This window comes from Hemicordylus capensis, chromosome 1 (assembly GCF_027244095.1).
Source record: "Hemicordylus capensis ecotype Gifberg chromosome 1, rHemCap1.1.pri, whole genome shotgun sequence".
NCBI classification, from domain to species: domain Eukaryota; kingdom Metazoa; phylum Chordata; class Lepidosauria; order Squamata; family Cordylidae; genus Hemicordylus; species Hemicordylus capensis.
Genome location: NC_069657.1, coordinates 74092568 through 74116987, shown reverse-complemented (window position 1 = coordinate 74116987; position 24420 = coordinate 74092568). Strand labels below are relative to the sequence as shown.

The following is a 24420-nucleotide window of genomic DNA, read 5'->3' as shown; positions in this document are numbered from 1 at the left end:
GTAAACATTCACTTCATCAGATGCAGTGGAAATAAGGAGGCCTTCTGTGGCAACATATAAAGCCATCTAGAAACCTCCAAGGTACATGGAGATGTGTTACAGTAAACAACATGGGTTGTTTACTGTATCGGTATGTAGCTAGAATAGTAAGTATATGAATTTCAGGAATAATTCCCCATTCTTACCTGACTAACAGTTCAGCTGAAGAGTTGAGGAGGATAACATTAGATTATTCCACAACGACAGGATAACATTAGAGTCCTGTTCTTCTTGGTTTGTATTTTTAATCTTTATTAAATCACTTCATCAGTACTTCTCTCCCCCTTCTTCTGCCAGTTCCTTCACAAGGTATGTCAGGTGGCTTTTAAAGTTTGTTGCATCTTAAAAGACCTGTTACTTTGTGCTTCTAAATAATACCCTTGTGAGTTATTTATGTTGCCAGTGAGTCAGTCATTCTTCAGGTGCCTGTCTGTCATATTCTTTCCAGTCAGAAGTCTTGTCTGACAGTCAAAAGGCTATGTGAATTTAGGTTTTGGTTTTTTTAAAGGCATCTCTTTTTTTTTTTACTATTGATTAAACATTACCCATGCATTATCTTCTAGATATAGCAGGCAGGGAGTGAGACAGAAAACTCATGGGTGTTTTCTTTTTCACTCTGATATAGTTGATAACAGTGAATCTGCTTGATTTGGTTTAATGTAGGACTGACATATAGTACTTAAAGGCTGGATCAAACAGATGGAATTTGTGGCATTGGTACTGGAAAAAGAAAGATATGAAATTAGACCTTCAGCAAATGTGTGAAGAACATCTATGTAGCGGGGGAAAGTGTTAAAATAATGTATAGGTCCTGGGGGATTGTATATGTGTTTATTTTGCTCTAGACACATGCTATGTAAGCTGTGATTGTGATAACTTCCTAGTTTGTCTGTACATACTCATATATGATGATGTATGTGTGTTTTAGGTTTTTTCCTACCTAGACATGCTTGCTTTGGACAAAATAATGTTTGAAGCATCCCTGTTTATATTTAGGGCCAAACTAGATTCTGACATTAAATGTGGCATTGTCTAGTTTGGTTCTTACTTTCACTTCAAAATATTAGCCGTTTGCCTGATTAAAATCTTCCCCCAAAGTTGCTGCTTGCTGCAGTGGTATCTTCTGGGGCCCTTAGCCATGATGATCATTTGGCAGGATGATCATTTGGGAGGAAAATAGTGCAGAATTAAAGGTTTTAACATACTCTACCTCTGTGCCATGGTCGTGATCTGGAGGACCACTGTATGTTTGCTATTTGAAAATGAAAGTAAGCCCCAGACTAGATTATGCATTTAATTTTGTCTAGTTTGGCGCTAAGCATTATTGTGAGGTGTGTGTTTGTGTTTGTTTTCTGAGAGGAAAATAATTTGTGGCAATATTTTATGATCCAGATGGTCATAAGTAATTTATCTTAAAATATAATAGTGTGTTTTTATTTGGCAATGCCATTTTCATGACTTCTTATAGTTAGGATATTTTGGGAAACTGCCAGTTTGGCTCTCAATTCATACATTACTAATGTCAAGCAGTGAAAACCTTGCTTACAAATATACTTACTGCTAAATAGGGAAGTTTACATTCAGCAGATTGATTTTTTATTTGTTTTATTTTTACATTTATATCTCGCTCTTTCTCTGAGGAGCTCATTATTATTAATATTTTATTTTTGATGTATTATCTTCATTCAAAAACATGCATTGCAAAGTTATGTAGAATCCTCTGCTATCCATGCTTGATAGCAGTACAGGTCAGCAAAATAGATCAGAGCATAGTTATCATTCTGGATCAGATGTTCTCTCCCCTGTTTGGTAATTTCTGTACCAGGAATATTTCCAGAAAACAGGCTTTTCCTCAGGTTTACTGCAAGGCTTCACTGTGAGTTCGAATTTGCCTCAAAAAACCGATGCAAAAAGTGTATTTTTTTAAAAACCCTGAACATAAATTGGGCTATGTTCCAATGTGTAATGAAAAACCCAAATTGTGTGTGGAGTGCTTCCCAGTAGCTCGCAGGGACTACGGGGCAAATCTGGCCGATATGTTAACACACACCCTCCATTCTGGAGGAGAAGTGAGTTAAAAGCCCCATCTGGAAATGCTCCAGGACCAGGTCATATAAATACCAGGAAAAGATCAGAAAAGGGATGGTGATATCTTGTCTGCCGCTGCTTTTGGTCCTTAGTGTCTTCTAGAGGTGTAGATAAATGCTTTGTATGATGTTTCATCTTTCAGGAACAATTCCTAGAGTTTGGGAATAGACCCAACTGTTAATTTTAAGTTCTCCACTTAAAGGAGTTGTTTTTCAGCCATAGAAAACTAGAGAGGCTGAAAATACCTTCATGGAGAGTAAATTACTAAGTCTTCAGTTCTAGTGCTTTCTTATTTTATTTTTTCATGCTGCTATTGACTATTATGAAGGCAAGAAATGTTTTAAAATGCAAGATAGGCTTTTTAAAAGGTAGTACTTCTAAGCATAGTATGTACTTGGAAGTACCAATGTAATTTGTGGAACTTGCTTTTGAATAAACAAGGGTAAGAAAGGGTGGAAGTGATGTGCTGCACAAGTACCTCAAATGTGGGCATATATTGCTCAGTCTCTGGATTTTTTCACAATGAGATGTGTAGGGGTCAGTTAAATTGTTCTTGGATGGAATAAATAGGTGTCAACTCCTGCCGACCACAGTTGGTGTCACAGTTGGTGTCAACTCCTGCCGACCACAGAGCCTTGTGGTTTTCTTGGGTAGAATACAGGAGGGGTTTACCATTGCCATCTCGAACGCAGTAGGAGATGATGCCTTTCAGCATCTTCCTATATCGCTTCTCCCCAATATAGGTGTTTCCCATAGTCTGGGACTGATAAAATGTTTTTTTTTAATTTGCAGAGGAATGGCTTCTCGTTGGGACTAAACAAGGACACCTCCTTCTTTATAGAATTCAAAAGGAAATTGGTAAGTTTGTAATGATTGAGCCAAAATTCTATGTATCGACACTTTGATATTCTAGTGCTTCCATTACTTGACAACACTAGCACAAAAGTGCCATTTGATTGAATTATATCTTGGGGCTGGTTTATTCTGGTTCTTGTATATAGGCTGTATATGTTGTGTGCAAGATCCCGAGACTCACTGGGGCAACATAGTATGTGTAGAGCTTCAATGCTGAGGGGCTGTATTAACAGACTAAACATCTGAGAGTCTCTGTAGCATTTCTACCTTTTCATATACAATAAGCCAAGCTGTCTTGTGAAGCTTAAAAAAAAAAAAAATCCAGACTCCAAAAACTCAGTCTTTAATGGCTAGGTCAATATTTGCTTCAAAATAATATACATTTATAATAATAATAATTTCCTTCAGCTTGCCAATTACAGGGCAATTGAGCAAAATGTGGGGGCCCATTCATTATTTCAATTTGGTACATGCCAAAAAAATTTATATCTTTTTTGTATCTACATTCTAAGTCAAGTGTGTGCTCCTTCTGTCCTTTAAACCTATTTTCAATTATGGCTCGTTTATGGGGATCTTCTATAATTTAGAATTGGATATACAATTTAAAGGGATACATATCTAAGAGACAAGTCTATTCTTTTGTGCCGAAATCCACCTGTAAAGAACACTTTGTATGATTTCAAATGAAAGAGGCAAAAAATGTGTCATTTCTGTCCACAGCTGCACCAGCAGCAGTACTTTTCATTGTCGTAAGATACACTGCTTGTGCTTTCCTCACAACAGTTAATGAAAGCAAATTCATACAACCATAGTTGAGATAGAGGAATACAGCATTACTTTTCCTCTTGCTTTATATATAATAGTAGTCTTGTGGGGCCATTTCCATATAACAAAATTGTAGATTCCCCTTACTGGAAAACTTAACTCTTTTCACTACATGTTCATTTGCAATTTTACAGTGTGGGTTGCTTTTGTTGGTCTCTGCACTAAACAGTCTAAATTCTGACAATGGTGCTGCATTTATTCTCAGCCACTTTAGCTAATCTGTTCCAGGCAAATCATGCTAGTTTTGATTACTCTTGTCTCACTTGGTAAATTTCTCCCCCTTTTTGCATCAACATCAGGAGAGGTTACGACATCAGAAAGTGGCTGTAAGTTTGTATCCATAAACCTCCTTTAAACCCTTGTGGTGAAGTGTTTTTATTATTTGTTCCTCTCACAGTGCTCCCTAAGAATCTGATTTCTTAGTATTTGGTCTAGATAAAGGGTGCTGGGGGCTTGTTGTCTTTTAGAGTATATTTTTGAAATATTTTGTTAATTACTTTTAGTCTGTGAGATCACAAGACTGTGACCTGGTTTTCTGGTGGGGTAATTGGGTATGTTGTAATGTTCAGTTGTTTAATTTCTAGCAATCTTCAGGTGGTCCTGTGAGACTCACAGTTCTTCTAAACTGATGATATAACTTTGTGGGACACGTTGCCTTTGTTGATGAAATACATGTTTATGAAGTTGTTAATTTGAAATGTATCTGTGGCCTAAATAAATCTCTTTACTGTTTGTTAGGTTGCAACAGATTTGAAGTGACTCTAGAGAAATCAAACAAGAACTTCTCCAAGAAGATTCAGCAGGTAGGTGTGCTAAATTTTGGGTCCAGCTAAGATAGTGGCATTAAAGTATTTATCTGATCTAGACCTAATTTGATTGGGTTTGGATGCAGATGTAGTTGGGCAGTTGAGCTTGGTTTCTAGTAGGGCTCTTGCTATTTTATTACTATATTTGTGTGTATAATACCAACTGTAATATGAGTAGTTATCCTAAGTCTTGCTGAGTTAAGCTGGTTTACTCCTAGTATTTGTTGGATTGCTGTCCTAAAATCCTTGAGGCTACTTCAGAAGCAGTTGGGAAATTGCAATTCATGTCTATTCTTACTTGATATAAGAGCTGCGGGACAACATGGAGGTTGGTGCAGCCTTGTGCTTTCAAGTGAGTATCTTTTTCTGAGCAGTTAAATGATAGTTTAGCTGTGAAATTTGAACATTTTGGAAGGTATTCAAAATCTTATTTTGAATACCTGTTTCCAGGAGTGTGGGGACAATGGAGTAAGGGGGGACAGGGTCCTTTGGCTACCAGGGTTGGGGAGGGGGCTGCCAAGGCAACCCCTTGCCCCCTCCTGTACCCAGCCGATGAACAAAGCACTCACCAGCTGGGAGCATGAGGTGCACCCTTCTCCTCCCCAGCCAGTGTTTCACTGAAATGCTGGCTGGGCTGGGGGGAAAAGCTCAGCATTTCAATGAAATGCTGACTGGGGAGGATGGGAGAGGGTCTGAATGAACCTTCTCCCAGGCAGTAGGGATGTTCATGAATTGGTTCAGAGGTCCGGCGGTGGTGGAGGGGGTTTACCATCGCCACGTTTCCCCTGCTGGTGCTGTGCGCGTCCGTTGGCCACTTCCAGTTTGATGCTGACCGGGACTGGATTCTAACCAGGGCTACAAGGAGGTATGTATCAGCCCGGGGCAACTCAGCCCCTGCAGAGTTTCCCCAGTCAGCAGTTTGTTGAATTGCTGACTGGGAGCTCCTTTCCCTGCTGTCACACCCCTTACATCAGATGTCAGATGCAAGGGGTGTGGCTTGGTGCATGTACTTGCTTTGCACATGCGATTGAAAATAGAAAGATACATGGGAACCCCTGGCAGGACTTGGTTCTCTGGCTGCAGGTAAGCTCTCTATGTCCCTGCCTGTTTCTATAAACATTTGCCATCTTAGTACTCATCCTTTTCCTCTGCTCATTAATAAGCAACATTGCTGTGATGATCTGGCTTCCTCTGTTTTTTGTATGTGCTTCCACTTCTAATTGAGTCTTGTTCAGTTAGTTCCTCTACTGCAAGCTAGAATCTAAGCAATAGTCGCTGCATCCCAATGCCTTGTTTTCATTTCCTGTTCTTATTTCTTACCACATCAGTAGACTCTCCTATAGTGGGGTATCCTAATCACCATTGGCTAGTGGTAACCTTGGAACACAATTCTGTTAATGATTCTTGATCAAGTAAAGGAGGAGAGTGGAGAACAGAGCAAGACCTTAGGGAGTTCTAATTGGTAGACTTACTGTGTTAACTATTACTGCTGGACCATCCCAGCAGTGATAATTAACAGTGGTTTAGCGTAAACTCTTGATAGTCCTGAAAATTGCAAAACATATGTGGACTAGTGAAGAGGAGGAGGAAGAGAGAGTTGGTAGTTAATTTAAAAACACACACATCTATGCTTCTCTTTTGGCAAGTATTAGATCAGTGGAGGCTTAAAATTTCATTAAAAATTAGTCAGCACAAAAAAGAGATAAAATTGCAAATATCCAGGAAGGGAGAGAGCAAAATAAAATAAAATAAAATAATAAATAAATAAAAATCAGCATAAGCTGCCCCCTGGAAAAATCAGAATAAAATGTAAGTGCCATTAATGAGGGAGAGAGGATTTTATTTTTGCCCTCTTTGTTCCTCTCCCAAGTTCAGGAAGGCACTTGAAGGCATGCCATCTATCTCCTATTTCTGAGCATGAAAGATTATTTGTAGGTGGTGTTTCCTGCTAATCGTGATGCATCAGGTTTATACTCTGATGTATGTGCTAAGTATAATTGTTACAAGTTCTAAAATGCTGTTAGAGAGAGAACATTAACTACTTCTGGGACTTCAGGATGAAGTGGGCTTCATTCGCTAGCTAAACTACAAACTAGAGCTAAAGTTAATTAGACATTCTATTGCTATCACTGCAAGGTCATTTTTCTGACAGTGGGTAGCCTGCATGTGAATCAATTCTGTTTTGATAAGTAAATTTCTTTGCTAGCAAAACCTTGTGTGCAGCTCAATAACTCATTTTCTCTCTCTTTGTAGATCCATGTTGTATCCCAATTCAAAATTTTGGTCAGTTTGTCAGGTAAGCAAAATAACCAAATGATGAGTTGATTGGCTTTTGAGTCAAGGAGGCATTTAACCGGTTAGCATGTCCCGTCCCCCCCGCCCGTGCTTTAGTTACGTTGTAACTATTTCCTTCATGACCTTTTAATGTCCTTTAGCCTATATAGAATTTTTCCTCTACATCTTAATATTGTAGGTTTGCATCATGCTTATCTTAAATCTGTGTACTTGCTAGATTTTTTAAAAACCCTGTTTAAAACATCCCTTAAACCCATTTCTATAATGAATTAAGTTCTGGGTGATTTCCTGCTGATAGTTGTTCAGCCACTATCTGTTCTTCATGTGATCCATTCCCCTGTTAGTAAGTGTTCTCTCTTAGCAACCCAATAGTCAACTTATTACCTGCAAGGCATCCAGAGATGTTTGGAAAACATTATAGTACTGGCAAGGAAGTGCCATTATAGTTAAGATGAGGAGGAGTTCTAACAATTTACCATTATAAGTCCTGAACATTCTATTAGTGATAAAAATAAAATCATCTGTTTAAATCTGCCTGACTAGTTGCAGAAATCAACTAGGTGACAAGACACCACCTCTCCATTTGGTGCAGATCTGCTGTAAAATGGCTGAGATACAACAGTTTAAAAATTGACCCTTAAATTGACTCTGTAAAACAACTGTTTGCCACACTATTTGTTTGCCATCAGATAAAACAATTATAGGTTAATGTCCCTTTAAATTCAGGTATATGCTGAAGCATAATCTTGTTTTGAAAAAAACCAATCCAATACATCTTGCTTTATTAGCTTCCAAAGTCCCATAACAGGGTAAAATCAACTAAGGGTGCTTTTAGCATCAGTTTTGCTTACTGGGGGCTCTGAAGCCAGAGCTGGAAGGGGCAAGTCCTGGTACTTTCTGGAGAGTGACTGAAAACAGTTGTTTAATAAGGAGTGTCTATGAACATTCTGGTATCTCTAGATTTAGCCTCTCTGGTTCCTTTTCCTTGATGGACTTTTCTTTTCTCCCTCCACTGACACGACAACAAGGATCTGGATAGTGGTTCCAGACATTCATAATGATTGGGTTCTGCGCCTGCGCAGACCATGCTTCAGATAGAATTCATTAGCTCCTTGCGACGCCTAACCACCAGCAGCATATGACTGCAGTACCCTTAAGCGGTGGTTAGGTGTCCCTTTCCTCAGTTTCTTGTTGACTGCCAAAGCGATCACGTCTTCGGAAACAACTGCTACTCAGAGAACTATTTCTTACTAAACTTCTTACGACTGGCTCGGACTTTGACTAACTTTTTTGGACAATCCTTAAAACTATGGCGACATGGACAAATTTGGAAAAAACAAAAACAAACAAACCAAAACGACTTGGAATGGACATCAATTTTTTTCTTTCGGTTTCCCTCACTCATCCCAAGCTGACTTTGGATCAGACAACGGACATCTCTCGGCAGATCACTCTGACGGATCTACCCTAACCAGACCACTCGACACGTCTTCCTTTGGTAATATCCTTTTGTTTTCACGAGTTCCAACAAGGACAAAACAAGGGAGAAAACCACCTTCAAAAAGTGCTGTGATTGCCGCAGGAAGATCCGTTCTACTGACTGGCATGAACTCTGCCGATTCTGTTTAGGAGAGGCCCATAATACTTTGAATTGCTCAGTCTGCTCTACTTTTAATAAGCAGACACTAAAGAATCGAGCGGCTTGCCTTAAAGTGGCGTTGCTGGAGCAGGCGCTGCAACCTAAGTGCCGAGGAACTACGGAGTCGAAACCAGCGATAATGCAGTCTAAAGTCTCGGAGGCTATGTCATCAAAGGGCGCCTAGACGTCAGCCGCATCATCTTCGACAGCTAAAAAGGCCGCCTCAACATTGACAGCTACAAGAGCTGCCTTGACATCGGCAGCTACGAAAGCCTCGACGGCTTCGACTTCGAGAGCATCCCAGGGCTTTAAGAAGCCAGAGGGCTCTTTGCCGACCTCTAAAAGGAAAGGCTTTGCACTGGCGTCAGGGCCCCAGGCAAAAAAACCTAAATGGCTTACGCCGCCGTTGCCAGCGTTTTAATGTCCAATGCGTAATGCTTGATAAATGTCTGGTGTGAAGCCCATGTTACTGCCAAACAGATGTCTTGGAAACTGATGCTGCCGGAGCGGCATACACCCTGGTGGAGTGAGCCCGTATTGTTGATGGTGGAGTTACCTTTTGCTGTTCATAGGCCATCTTAATTAATTCTATTAACCAAAACACCAACTTCTGGCATGTGGGAGACTGGCCCTTATGTAGGCCTTTTTCACATATGAAAAGGAGATTTGTCTTATGGATATGATGTGTAGCCTTCAGATAGTAAAGCAGAGCTCTCCTCACATCCAGAGGGATCCAGAGAGGATCCCTAAAGAAGGTCGGCAAAACGATATCTGAGTCGGAGACTATCTTTGGCCTGAAGTCCGGATCTAAGTGCATAAGTCTGGGAACCTGGTATATGGTTCATCTATCCAGAGTGCTTTAAGTTCACTAAGAACAGTGTCTTTAAGGTCGTTGGTTTCAACGACGCAGAAGCCATGGGTTCAAATGGGCCTTCTGTAAGAGTTCCAAGCACTAGAGACAGTCTCCATTTCTCTGTTGGTTGTCTAACTGGTGGATAAAGATTGTTTATTCCTTTAAGGAAGTCCTTACACCTAGGGTGAGTGAAAACAGTCTTGCCATCTCTCCCAGCGTGTCGCGACGATAAAGCCGCCATGTGAACTCTTATGGACACATTGGCCAAACCCACTCTCTTCAAAGTGGTAGGATAGAGGAGTACCTCCTTAAGCTCTGCTGCCTTTGGTGAGAAATGATGCTCCCAAGCGTATGAGCAGAACCTACACCATTTAGCCCCATAGTTACGCCTGGTAGAAACTTTACGAGTGTTCAGAAGGATCTTCCTTAGAAGCCTATCCTCCAGGCCGTGAGATTGAGCGCACATAGATTGGGCTGCAGTATCTGGCCTTGATTTTGAGATAACTGATCCTCCCATTTGGGGAGACATATGTATGTCTCCCTCGACAGTTTGAGTAGCTGCGTGAACCAGGGTTGTCGGGGCCACCACGGAGCTATCACAATTGCCCATGTTTGTTCTTGCAAATGTTTGGCCACCACTTGTGGGGGAGTGGAGTTGGTGGATACACATAAAACAAGCTCTACATCCATTGATATTGAAAGGCATCGCCCTTGGAATGTGTGCCCAGACCCATCCTGGAACAATATGTGTTGCACTTCCTGTTGTGTGCTGTCGCAAATAGATCTACTTCCGGACGGCCTCATGTCGCAAACAGATTTTGTAGGATTCCTGTGTGCATCTCCCATTCATGTTGTACTCAGCACATCTCTAGCAAGTGATTGGGCAAGCTGCACCTGTTGAATTTCTGCCTGGATGCATCTCTCCCCAAACCAATCTCAAGCTGAAAGATTGAGTGGATGCATGGAACCACATTTCTAAATAGCACAATATATATGTAAAAATCTAGGGTTTTACTTGCAGTTGGTTCAGAATGCAGCAGCCAGGTTGGTCTCTGGGTCATCTAGGAGAGACCATATTACTCCTGTATTGAAAGAACTACACTGGCTGCCGATACATTTCCGGGCAAAATGCAAGGTGCTGGTTATTACCTATAAAGCCCTAAACAGCTTAGGCCCCGGGTATTTAAGAGAACGTCTTCTTCACTATGAGCCCCACCGCCTGTTAAAATCATCTGGAGAGGTTCGTCTGCAGTTGTCACCAACCCATCTGGCGATAACTGCAACAACTCGGGAACTGACCTTCTCCGTTGCTGCCCCTGGACTTTGGAATGTGCTCCCTGTTGAAATAAGAGCCTCTCCATTTCTGGCAACTTTTAAAATGGCACTGAAGACATATTTATTCACTCAGGTTTTTAATTAGATTTATAGTTTTAATATTTTAAATGTTGGGTTTTAATTGATTTTGATTGTTTGAGTTTGTTTTGTTGAGTTTGATTGTTTAAATGATTTTAATTGTAAACTGCCCGGAGACTCAAGTTTTGGGTGGTATAGAAATATGTTAAATAAACAAAAATCTGTACAGTTCATATGGCACGGAAGTGAAGATTAGCACTTTCCACACTTCTTCCACATTTGCAATTTCCATACTGCTTACTGCACGAGAGAAATCTGAAAGCATCTTAACTGTCATCTAAAACCAAGCATTTTTGGATTGCTGAATTAATCATTTGGCTTTAAAATACCATACCTTTTGCTTGTTCTTAGTTTTAAAATGGTTTTGAGAAACTTTATAGAATTGTATCTGAATTACTTATATACTATAATATAAGCAATTATCAAACAGTAATCTGAGTATCTTGTCCCAAACAGAAAACAACGTTTATGTTCATGACCTGTTGACATTTCAACAGATCACAACTGTTCCCAAGGCAAAGGGTGCAACTCTCTTCACATGTGATCTGCAGGTAAGTAAGATACTTGTAAGAAAACGTGTATCTCTTTTCCAGCTCTGGAAGGAGGACTGGCGTTTACAGTTTGTGTGAGAACCTGATATTTGAAGTTAAGATGAAAAGAATGCTGCATTAGATTATGGTAGATTTCATGGGGAAGTGTACTTCTTATTGCACCTCAGAGAAGAAATTTTAAGATCTGTTTTCTTTTCCCATAAGACCTATGCTGCTTGGTTTTAATGGCAGGTCTTGGACTCTCTTCCTGTGAGGGAAAAGATTGGAAGTGGCACCTAATCAGGCACTACTCCAAATGAGCTCATTTGTATTCTGGACTAACCTTTGAACAAGCCAGTGTATTTGAAGGCCTTGCTGTTCCAGAACAGGGAACCAGAAGCAGGCTAGAATGGGAGCTTCCCACTGGGGCTGGGATTGTGAGCTCTTTTATAGGAAGGAATATCTTAAATGGACACTGGAGCAGGAAATGGCACTTCTGTTACTCTTGGCCAGCTAGTCCTCAGGTACTTCCTCAAAATATTCCAAACTTTCTGAAAACCTGAATGTGTTAGAAGTTGAATAAATTATACAAAGTGACCAAATGTGCATATTTCAATAGAATGGAGGTTACTAAGTGCCAAGTTTAAAGTATTTTAACACCAAGGACACATTAGTGTACTTAGTAGGGATGTGCATGAAACATTTTGGTGCCTCATTAGAGAGGCGCCAAAACAATTCGGGTTGCCGCAGCCTAAATGTTTCGGCAGGGGGCAAGTGGTAACTTTAAGGAGCAGGTACGCAGGTTCTTACCTGCTCCACCACCGTCGTTCCAGTCACAGTGTTGTGCCGCTCAAAAGGCCACATGTGGCTACTTCCTGGTTTCCAGCAGCCTGTTTGCAGGAACGCCTGCCTGAAATGTTTCATGCACATCCCTAGTACTTAGTGATATTTCTTCCAGCACTGATGCAGAATGTCCCTTATTTTTGCAGCACTCTGAGACAGGAGAAGAAGTTCTGAGGATGTGTGTGGCAGTTAGAAAGAAGCTGCAGCTGTATTACTGGAAGGACAGAGATTTCCACGAGCTGCAGGTGAGTTTAGTACAGTACTAATAGTGTAAGTGCCTCTGCTGTAGTAAGAAGCTGTTATGTGCTGTTTAGTTCTTAATGTGAATGTAAGTCTTGGCTCCTTTTTCAGAGTTACTCTTGATAAAAGTGAAGTATACATTAATAAGGAAGAGGAACTAAAGGTAAAATAATTCAAATTAAACTGTAGATTAGGAATTGGGCTCAAAGTAAGTAATAACCATGGGAAATAAGGTCTTGAGGATGGAAATAGCCAAGGAAAAACAATGAAAGTTTTCCAAAAGATCTCTGAACTCAGAAGGCGGTTCCAACCTTGAATTGGTATGTTAAGGGATGCCAAAGGCAGATAGTAACTGACTCAGAGAAGATCAAACAGAGATGGAAGGAGTATACTGAATATCTGTACAGCAGGGATGTCAACATCCAAGATACTCTAGAAGATATTCCCTACTTGCAAGAACCTCTAGTATGGGAAGATTGGAGGGCTATAGGCCACCTCCAACATCAGAGGCAGGATGCCTCTGAATACCAGTTGCAGGGGAGTATTAGCAGGAGAGACCTACATGCCTTCCTGCCTGTAGGCTCCCAGTGGATGCTGGACTAGATGGGCCATGGGCCTGATTCAGCAGGGCTGTTCTTATGTTCTTAAGATGAAGTTAGATCAGCAGTCCGGTCATTACCAAGTTGGAAGGCTACAGGAACTGATGGAATAGCTACAGGGAAGATAACATGTCATATAGCAATACCATTCAAATTGTAATTTTTTAGATTTAACCATGAAGCTAGAAGTGCACAGTCTTCACATTTAGAAAGGGTATTACAAAAGGAATTGATATTTTGTAGTCACATGTCAAAGAAGTAGAATTTGACAAGACTGACTTAAAGAATTAGGCTTCATATAGACTTTCTGTTCATGGAAGCTTCCCATACATTTCTTGAAGGGAATGTTAACTGAAAAGGATGTTGACACGAATCCATTCTCCGAACTTATTATTTCTCTGTGTAAACCGCCATTTTTGGAAGGGCGGTATAGAAATCGAATGAATAAATAAATAAAATAATTAGTCATGCCATATTCTAGTTTTCTGATAAGAGACTGCAAAATGTTGCTCTTTTCGGTAATGAAGGTCTCTTCACTTAATGGCTAATTCCAATGTATTGTATTTTTCTTCATGAAAAAGATGTCACTCCTTTCCATGTATTAACAAAGGAAGAGTAACTAAAGGTAAGGTGATTCAAGTTAAACTGCAGATTAGGCCATTTAGCCATATAGTTTTTGATCATGGATTTTCCTGCAGAATTCCTGTGGAATTTGACCTCTCATATAACATCTTTTTCACATGTATTTCTTGAAGGGTATTTTCTCCATGGAGAGAATAAAATATGTTAGAATTGGCCCCCAGTGGGGGAGGCATTGGTTTTGGGGGGTTGGAATCTGAGAATTGTCAATATTTTGTTTCTGTTTAGAGCAGGGCTGTTCAACTTTGGCCTTCCTGCAGATGTTGGCCTACAACTTCCATAATCCCTGGCTATTGGCCACTGTAGCTGGGGATTTTGGGAGTTGTAGTCCGAAAACAGCCAGTGGAGCAAGGTTGAGCAAGTCTGGTTTAGAGAATGGTCTTCAAATACCACTGTGTTTAATTTCTATGGGGTATAGTATTAAAGCCCCTGATATTTTTGTAGCCAGCTAGATTCTTTCTCTCCTTGCTTTCCAGGGAGACTTCAGTGTGCCAGATGTACCCAAGTCAATGGCATGGTGTAAAAATTCCATCTGTGTGGGTTTCAAGAGAGACTACTATCTCATAAGGGTAAGAAAAGGGGGAAAAAACCTTGATTTTTCTGAAGATTCTGTGGAAATGGAAGTGGAAAGGGTGGTTACAGCTACAGATAGCCTCACAGAAAGCTGTACAAATTAGTTATGTTTTAGGGTTCTCAAAAAACATGTTTGTGTTGGGCTTGCAGGAGTTTAAGTAATTGTGGGATGTTGGGAGAGTGGAACTCACTTGTTTGCAGTGCTGAGAGCCAAGCTAATGTGGTTGCTTATTTGGAGTGACTGGCTTTGTTTCCTCTCCTTCCCCACACAGGTGGATGGAAAAGGGTCAATCAAGGAACTCTTCCCCACAGGAAAGCAGCTTGAGCCACTGGTAGCCCCTTTGGCAGATGGCAAAGTTGCTGTAGGCCAAGATGATCTAACTGTTGTGTTAAATGAAGAAGGGACCTGTACCCAGAAATGTGCCTTGAACTGGACTGATATCCCAATAGCCATGGGTGAGAATTAGTAGTTTTTTGTTTTTATTAGAGGCAGTGATGACTTTTGTCTTCTATAGTTATCTCATCCAAGTGAAGCTAATATGGTGACTGAGATTTCTTAGGGTTTTTGTGTAAGAGGCAGGATGAGAAAGCATTGTTTCTATGCCTGCTCACACACATGTATGCCACACATGTTTTTGAGCTAACTCAGGATAATTTACTAAAAACTGAACTTGCAGGTGTGAATAACAAATGGGCCACAATCTAGACAGAGGCAAGACAACATTAGGGTACCCCAGAGGAGCAATGGACTTGGAGGCAAGGTGCTTGAAAACAAAGATGTTTAATTTGTAAAATGCAGAGGCACAATATAAAATGTGGCTTTTGGCACCTTTAGTACAATTGCAGTTGTGCAGGGAGTGAAGGTGACTTATGGGATGAGATGAGGGGGCAGGGAGCAAGGAGGGGAAGAAAAAGAGAAAAGAGAGAATCAAGAATAGCTTTGATAGCTGTCCTTAGTCTGCTGTTGTGTATGTGATGCCAGAAGGAATAACTTCCACTGGGGGAGATTCAGAGTTCCCAGCTGTAAATGTTTTGACAAAACAGCAGGCAAGGAGAGGCAGCAGGGTGCCAGCCTGACATCAAATTCCAAGATCTGTGGCACTCGGTTTCACAAGCAGTCAGGTGCAGCATGAGGATTTGCTCAAACAAATCCATGTAGGCTGGCAGAGCCATAGTGGCTCAAATATTTCTCTTCCATGCCCAGGGGCTCTCAGGCAGTCAGGTACAGGAACCAGCCTATAGAAAACTCACCAAAAAAATAAACATAGAAGGCCCACCCAAAGAATGAGTTCAATAACGACTAGCTGAACCCACACAGAGCAACTGTGCGCTAGGACTTTGTTGCTCTCCTTGCCCCCCCCCACCCCGCCACAGCCCCTGCTTTATTGCTCAGTTTCAGCCACCCACTCTCGGCTGCCCGCTCACTTGCCCCCTCTTCTTCCCTATCTGCATATGGAATCACCACTGCCACAGTGCTTCCGCTCTGTTAACTCCAATTGGTAAAGCACTATGTGGGTGGTGCTTGCCACATACACTCTTAGTGGTTTTACACACACACACACACACACACACACACACACACACACACACTAGCTTAACCTGTGCAGAGCATATGTACTTGATTGCCCCCCTCACTCCCTTCCACAGCCCCCCTGACCTCAGAGATCTCTCCACCCTCACCTGAGCTGTACTCCTGCTCCTCCTCCTCCATCCCATTGTTTCCATCCCCCTCACCCCTCTTGGTCACTCCTCCATCCCTTTACTCCATTCCCCTCATCCCTCTTGGTCGTGACTGCAACCTTGCTGACACCTATTGATGATGCAGCCTCCTATCCCTAGAGACCTCCCCAACCGAGCCCCGCTCCTGCTCCTCCCCACAGGAGCAACAGCAGCAGTGGTTGACTGGGCCCTTCCTCGCTGCCACCACTGCCATGGCCACTCGTTCCCCCTCAGGCCACTGACAGGCCCGGGCCCGTACCTTGCCTGCCTGCCTCTCTCTGCCAATGGCCCAAACAGCAGCAGTGGTTGACTGGGCCCTTCCTCGCTGCCACCACTGCCATGGCCGCTCGTTCCCCCTCAGGCCACTGACAGGCCTGGGCCCGTACCTTGCCTGCCTGCCTCTCTCTGCCAATGGCCCAAACAGCAGCAGTGGTTGACTGGGCCCTTCCTTGCTGCTGCTGCCATGCCTGCTCATTCCCCTCAGGCCACTGACAGGCTTGGGCCCATTTCTCGCCCTTCCTTCTTCCTCTATTCCCCTCCTTTTATCTCTTTCACTCACTTCCCCCTCTGTCTTCCCCTCTCCCCCCTCTCTCTATCCCTTCCTGAGTGAACAGATTTTGTTCATCTTGTTTCCTCATCTAATTCACACAATGCAGCCTCCTCCTCCTGAAGGAGCTCTTTCCTCCCTCACAACCCCTCTCTTCACGGATCTCTGTCCACTATCCATTTATCTATCTATCTATATATTTCTCCTGGGTGTGCCCAGGAGAAATGCGTCCCGGCAGCCCAGCTGATTGGCTGGGCTGCGGGGCGCCTGATTGGCTGGCGCACCCAGGAGAACAGCGGTGGCGGTGGCCATGGCCGGGGAGCCAGGCGGGCCCAGCCGCGGAGGCGAGGCAGCGGGCCTGGCCGGGCCCGGCTGTGGAGGCGAGGCAGCGGGCCTGGCCGCGCTGCAGGCCAGGCAGCTGCGGCGGGCCAGGTGGCGGCGGGCCCCAGCCCAGCCGCAGATGTGAGGCGGCGGGGGCGGCCCGGCCTGCCCGACAGCACGGTAGTGGTGGTGCGGCGGGGTGGGGGCGGCCTGACCTGGCCGCGGCGGCGGAACTCGGTACTCGGCCCAGCCACGGCGGTGGGACTCGGCCCGGCCGCGGCGGCGGCACTCAGCCGCGGCACTCGGCGGCGGGCCAGGCGGCGGTGGGCCCCAGCCCGCCCGACAGCGTGGTAGTGGTGGTGCGGCGGGGTGGGGGCGGCCCGACCCAGCTGCGGTGGCGGCACTTGGCCCGGCCGCGGCAGCGGCACTCGGGTCAGCTAGTATTTATAGATTTTCCTCTCCTCTACAATCAAGAACATCTTCTGACCAGTAACAGTTGCATTCCAACTGACCTTAACCATCACAGGCTCCTCCTCCCTATCTGCATACGGAATCCCCACTGCCCAATCACGATGGTGCTTCTGGTCTCAGTCTCCTCCTCCCTATCTGCATATGGAAACCCCACTGCCCAATCAGGTGCTTTTGCTCATGAACTCTCGCAAGAGCTGCCAGACATGGGATTAGAGAATTAAATATATAGATCAGGGTTCTTGGGCCCCCAGATTTTGTTGGACTACAACTCCCATCATCCTTAGCCACAAAGGCCATGTCTGGGGATGATGGGAGTTGTAGTCCAACAACGTCTGGGGGCCCAAGGTTAAGAAACCCTGATATAGGTAGATGGGAAGGCATAAAAGTTTAAAGAAAACAAATACACATAACAAATGTTAATGCAGTCGGCAGTCTACTATTTCTATATGCAGGTTTAGGGGACATTTCTCTAGAACTGTATTGTGCTACTGAATGTTTCTTTTCCAAAACAGAACACCAGCCTCCATACATTGTGGCAGTACTGCCACGATATGTAGAGATCCGTACTTTTGAGCCCCGTCTCCTGGTGCAGAGCATTGAACTACAGAGGCCTCGCTTCATTACTTCTGGGGGGTATGAAAATTCTAGTTGCCTTCCTTTTACCTTATCTTTATGAACTTATAATGTCATGTGTGCATTTTTGTAGTGAATTAGCCCAGTTTGAAATCTTGATCTTTAAAATGTACAGGGTGTGTGTAGAAATCTTTTATTTCTGTGTACGTTGGTAACTGTTTTTTGGTTTGTTTTTAGCACAAATATTGTGTATGTGGCCAGCAATCATTTTGTTTGGCGCCTCATTCCGGTTTCCATTGCAACCCAAATCCAGCAGCTTCTCCAAGATAAACAATTTGAATTGGCTCTGCAGTTGGCAGTAAGTGATGGGGCTGAGGCGTTCAATCTGTATTTGTATTGACCTATTACTTTTGTTAGCTACTACCCAGCAAAAACTGCATCTAATAACTGTTTTGGGTCCTGTTTTAAATCTTAACAGAAGATTTAAATCTTCTGTTAAGAAGAGTTAAATCTTCCTGTTTTAAATCTTAACAGAAGATGACCCACAACAGTTATTTCATGTAGCTTTTAGGTACTGGGTAATTCTAGTATTTAACATTCATTCTCTAAACCTGCATGATTTTGGTTCTGGATTTTTTTAATTGTGTCTTTAATGTACATATTTCTGAAAAGTTTTTATTGCAGTCTTCTACCACTGCTTAATATTAAGCTAATTTTTGAAAAAAGGAAACTTATATTGAGTGTGTGTGACTTGTTTCTTGGTGACTTCTGGATGTTGTAAAACATTGTTCTAAATATCTGATGCAACCAAAAGGTTTATTATAACTTTGCAATTAAAGTGACACTATCAATGGCCAGATTTTTAGACTTAATGCTTTAAAGCCCCAATATTTTGATGTAGTTTATTTTACATTGGCCTAAATATTCTTATTAACTATGCAGATAACTTGTCTCTGTGATGCAGTAACTACAAAGATAACTTCTTGGACTAAACCTTTTTATTGGGCAAAATGCTTATGTAGAAGAGCTACATAAGCTCTTTTGGGTTTTTGCAGACCTTTGCTCTGAAAAGGAATTTTGTGCAACTCAAAACTACTCCCCTCATTGCTTCCTCCTCTACATTGTGAGATGATGCCCGATATAGGTGTTTCCCATAGTCTGGGAAATTGACCTGTCTCAGTTATCATGTTTATCCTGCTGTACTTATAGTGCTGAGTGCTAGGAGTACTGCTTTAAATTAAAAATTCCAAAAATGTGAGGAGCACTGTGGGCAATTTATTTTGATGCTCAAGTGCAAGAACCAACCATTGATATAATTGCCTTGTGCAGTAATTGAGTCATGACTCTACCAAAACAAAATGCTTTTCAAGATTCTTCTTTTCTCTCTCGTGCCTACTGTATGTGGGTGAAGCTGACTTTAAGCACGAATATAAGGTGCCCAACTTCTCATACATGAGCTGCTCCTATGCTATTGGTCTTGGGTGCCATAAAAAGAATCAGGATTCTGTCTGCCTTGTGATTCATGCAAAATACACCCTCCCGCCACTGATTCCTCTAAGGCATGCGCACGTGTATGCACTCACAAGTTTTTGGATGTCCGCTCAGTTCATTTTAGATCCCGCTCAGGTTGAATCGGGAATGCCCCATTCTAAATGCAGGTGCACACACACGGCCTTGATACTGCCGCCCAGAACAAAATTCATTCTGCACACAGATGAAAAAAAATAGAAGGGCCACTGCCTCCCTCCCTCCCTCCATTTATTCTTGACTCTTCTGCCCAAACTTTCTTCTAATTTTACTATTTCTGTGCAATTTGCAGAAAACTACATGCTGTTTTCATCTTTCTATATCGTGTTAATACTGTGCGTGGGTGTTTTTTGTTTTTTTTTGAAGTGCCATCCTGATATTTTCTCAGATACTTGTACTTCTGGAAATTTTTTTGCTGCTACTCTTTTATATTTTAGGATATGAAAGATGACTCTGATAGTGAAAAGAAACAACAAATCCATCACATTAAGAATCTCTATGCTTTCAACCTCTTCTGCCAAAAACGCTTTGATGAATCCATGCAAGTCTTTGCCAAACTTGGTACAGGTAAATTAGTTGTGCATCTGGACTTGAAGGAGGATTAACTTGGGGCGATAACTGTAACCTTCAAAATGTAATGATGAACTTGAAAACAGTGACCTCTCTTAAAATCCAAGGACTGCTAACTGTTCATGGTGATGATCTTGAGACTAGCTTCTATAGAAGAACGTAAGGTCAGAGATGGGCAAAATACTTCTAAAAAGTATTTTAGCTACAAAATACCTGAGCCAAATGTTTTTTAGATACAAAATCCTTGGTAAACAGCCAATAAAACTACAAAGTAGTATTTTAAAATACATCTTAAAATACAAAATACAATGCCTGAAAAAAGGAAGCAATTTGGAGGTGTTTGTTACGTATCCGATCTTGTTTCAATTTCCTTTAAGCAATACAAGTTTTTCAAAGATTTAATCACTCACATTTTGCCTTCTGGGGCTGTGAATCAACCCAGCAAAGGAAAATAACTGTTCTGCGGGACCACTTGATGTTAGACTTGTATTATATCTTTAAAAATAGTCATCGAACAATGGGATACCCATCCAACATACTAATGTACTTGGATTTGTCCTACAAAACTGGATTATTTTCAGCTTTTTAAACAATCATCAAAGTATGTCAATGGAAATCAAAACACTACAGGATGTATCCAATGTTAATCCTGCTTAGAGTAGACTCACTGAAATTGAATAAATTGAATAATTGAAATTGAATAAAGAATTGTCACGACAAAGGCTGCAATCCTATAGCTGTGGCATAATTAAATGAGCAGCAAGTTGAATTTATGGTGAAGTAATCATATGGTCAAATTATACAGGGGTGGAGAACAATTCCTTTTACCAGTTAATCCACTCCCTCCCCTTTCCTCTCTCTTTCTGCTATTCTTGAAGCACTGAAAGTGTGTGTGTGTGTGTGTGTGTGAGAGACAGGCGTGACTCGGAGGGATTTATTTATTTATTATTTATTGTTGAATTTATATACCACCTTTCATTAAAAACAATCTCAAGGCGGTTTACAAAAGTTAAAAAGCATACAGTAAAATGACAATAAAAATATTAAGCTAAAAATATATTTTAAAAAAACCAAATTTAAAATCTATAAAATACAAGCATAAAAACTATACATAGGTAAAAACACATAGAAGCAGAAATAAAAACAGTCATGTAAAGGCCTGGATAAAAAGCCAAGATTTAACAAGGATTCCCCTAAACCCAAGCGTTACTCAGAAAGAAAGCTAAATAAAGCTTCTAGTTTATATACAAATCAAAACAGTTTATTTGAATATTCTCCTACAAATCAGAAAATAAGATTCTAACTGCCCCACAAGCCAGTGTGATGGAGGAAAAAGATGGCTTTTAAAACTTTAGACGCTTTTAATCCAGTCTAAGCAAGCATGGTTTCTTGGTTTCCCGTATTGTTCTGCGTGTCCTACAGTGATACTGAGGCTGTTCGTATGAAGCATCGGGATCCTGATGGACCTTGGTGTTCCCGTGCAGGCTGATCCCCTTACTAAACCTGGCTGTTAGCAGAGGTTAAGGGTGCGAGTGCACCTTTTAACCTTGCTTCTGGCTATTGTGTGTCTCCTCGGGCAGCATGCAGCCTGAGAAGTCACAAAGATGGGGCAATCCATCTTGATATATGGCCAGAATCCGTTGTGGCAGCCAGAATGAGTTCCAGCTGCATATCACTCCACGCTCCCCTGTGGAGCGCTGCTCATCCAGGCATGCGGGAGGTGTGCCAAAGATCCAGGGCTTGGCTGTCTGCGGGGGGAAGTTGAGTTAAAAGCAGCCTCCCCACCCACTCTCGTTGATTGTGAGAGTTGCCTCAGTGTGCTCCACTCCCACCACAGCCAGGTAACTGGAAAGCCACCTAAGCACTCTGCATGTCCTCCAGCAATCTGAACACAAAGCTCTCTAACTTCAGACAGAGTATGCTGATGCTTTGTTTCACAGAGAAGAAAGAAATGGAAATTTGCTACCATTTATCAGCCACAGTAAACAACAGGGAACACAGACAGGGAGATATTTGTTAACTGCTCTTCAAAACAACCTGCCTATGCCTTAGGCAAGTTGTAGGTTTGCACTGAGACTGGACCAGAAGAACTACAGCCTCATCAGGTCAGGTTTCTAGTTGCAGCTAGAGTTACAGATAAATTTTAAAACAATTTTACTAACAGGGACAGTCTCTCTCTTTCCCCACTTTTGATTTTCAGACTTGGCTGGATGTCCAGTCAGCAGCAAAGTAAAACTATTCAAACTCCAGGGGGCAGAGAAGGAGAAACAGAGCACGCATATGAGGATGTTTGGAAGCCAATGGGCTGCCTACGTGCAATAAAAAGGCAGTTCTTGAAGCAAGAAAGCAAAGCATTGATTGGCTGAGGTGTATTTTGGTTTCGGCAATGTATTTTAAAAATACAAAATACCTGAGCAAATGTATTTTAGATACAAAATATAAAAGTATTGAAAAATACATATTTTAAATACTTGTATTTTAGATACTGCCCATCTCTGCTTAAGGTGGACTTGCACAGCTGTGGACTTTCACAGCTATGGACTGTGATAGTTGGTCATATTGCATAAAAACAGACTTTGGTTGGATATCAGCAAATGTGTTCATAAGCCCACACTGGAAACCCACAAGAGGAAATGCTTCCACTTGGCACAAATTTCATTAAGGGGCCTTAATCTTTGCCATGTGGATTGGTCCAATTATATGAGGAATCATTGTGCCTCTGCTAGTATGTAGCAGGATTGGGCCAATGCACATGGGGTAGCAACCCCAGTTGTCCTTACTCTGGAGCAAGAAGTTCTGTTCCAGACTAGGATAACTGTTACTCAGAGTAATCAACCTGCAGATGTTACTTTTTCTGCCCCTGCCCCAATATGGAGCTGCTGCCAATATAGAGAAGAATGTTTTCAGCTGCCTTCCATGGGGGACCTGATGTGTGAAAACTTGTCCTTGGAGCAGCTGGGCAGACAGGGGACCAATTTTTCTAGGGCAGTTGTGAAATCTTGAAGTTTCCTTCCCCATGCTTGCTTTAAAAAGAGAAATAGAATGAGCATCTGCAGTATAGTTTTAATTGAGAGAGCCCTGCTGGTTGTTGTTGGTGTTGTAATTGGAATCTTATAGCATCAGGCTTTTGGATTCAAATTTGAATGTATCTAATTAGTTTCTTTACTATCTCAGTACAGTAACAGTTATTTTCAAAGCACTTCAAGGATAAATAAGAGTTAAATGCTGTGGATGTGAGAAACAGCACTAATTGCAATGTGAGCTCAATGTGAAAATTAACGCGAAAACTATTTTTTGCAATATAATATAATAATTGTAGCTTACTTATCACAGTTTGTGTGTGCTGTTTAGATCCCACCCATGTAATGGGTCTCTATCCTGAACTGTTGCCCAGTGATTACAAGAAACAGCTCCAGTATCCCAACCCAGTGCCAGTTCTTTCCCCAGCAGAGCTGGAGAAAGCACATTTGGCACTTATAGACTACCTAACTCAGGTAAGCATTTATCACCTAATATGGAGTAAGAGGAGTGAATCCTGTACTTGGTAGTGGTGGCTGTTCATGTGAACACAGACCAGTAATGAGAGTGTAGCTCAGCAGGAATTTCTTTTAAAATGTTAGACGAGCAAATGGCTTGTAAGTTCAGACCGTATGTTTTGTCACATTCAAATGATTAGCTCAGGTGTGTGTGTGTTTGTTTGCTGCTGCTCATATAGAATCATTATAGCACATGGCTCTATACAGACTAAGACAGGTCCATGTCTCCAAGGAGCTTACAGATAAAAATTTGATGGTGGGGAAAGATAGTAGAGGGAAGGGTGAGACATGGATAGCAAAATAGTAGAGAGAGGAGAGAAGAGGCCAGGCTAACAAGGTATGAATGAACAAATGCAATTGGTCTGGACCCACTTGAATAATGATATTGAAATTGTACATGGTTTTCCCTGAGGTAATATGGCCAGGCATGGCTTCGCTTCTTCCAACTCTGACTTTTAATTTCTGCAGAAAAGAAGTCAGCTGGTGAAGAAGCTGAATGATTCAGACCATCAGTCTAGTACTTCCCCACTTATGGAAGGAACTCCCACCATCAAATCAAAGAAAAAACTGCTGCAGATCATTGACACAACTCTGTTGAAGTGCTACCTCCATGTGAGTCCTCCGCTTACTGAAAACAGACCTTCTGAAATGAAATGAAAACAGACCTGCTGCAGATCAGATATTTAGAGTTGTGGATTTAGGAACTCACTCCAGGAATAGCATCAAGGAATTAAATTGGCCTTAAAATTTTCTGTGCTACTCTAGAAGCATCTTTCTTGGATTCGTTCCATGTGTACACTTTTCTCTTTAGAACAAAGCTGCAGGAAAATGGCTATAAGTTTGCAGCAGAAGCTGTTTATGCCGAGAGCCAGTTGACTTGCACCCACAATGTCATCAAAAACTGCTCCCTGGGCATTTG

At 42.0% G+C, this 24420-nt stretch overlaps 1 protein-coding gene across 2 annotated transcripts in view; it reads left to right on the top strand.

Annotated features, from left to right (window-relative positions):
• Positions 1-24420, top strand: part of VPS39 (VPS39 subunit of HOPS complex) — a 42798-nt gene that overhangs the window by 1144 nt on the left and 17234 nt on the right. The window contains exons 2-14 of one of the 2 annotated variants that reach the window (XM_053264696.1): positions 2920-2985; positions 4107-4133; positions 4546-4610; positions 6867-6909; positions 11270-11364; positions 12333-12431; positions 14141-14233; positions 14510-14693; positions 17808-17928; positions 18106-18226; positions 19833-19962; positions 23317-23459; positions 23970-24113. In XM_053264696.1, the coding sequence (XP_053120671.1) occupies positions 2920-2985; positions 4107-4133; positions 4546-4610; positions 6867-6909; positions 11270-11364; positions 12333-12431; positions 14141-14233; positions 14510-14693; positions 17808-17928; positions 18106-18226; positions 19833-19962; positions 23317-23459; positions 23970-24113 (1331 nt within the window). The remainder of the gene's footprint in view (positions 1-2919; positions 2986-4106; positions 4134-4545; positions 4611-6866; positions 6910-11269; positions 11365-12332; positions 12432-14140; positions 14234-14509; positions 14694-17807; positions 17929-18105; positions 18227-19832; positions 19963-23316; positions 23460-23969; positions 24114-24420) is intronic. The other variant, XM_053265501.1, reaches the window with a different exon arrangement.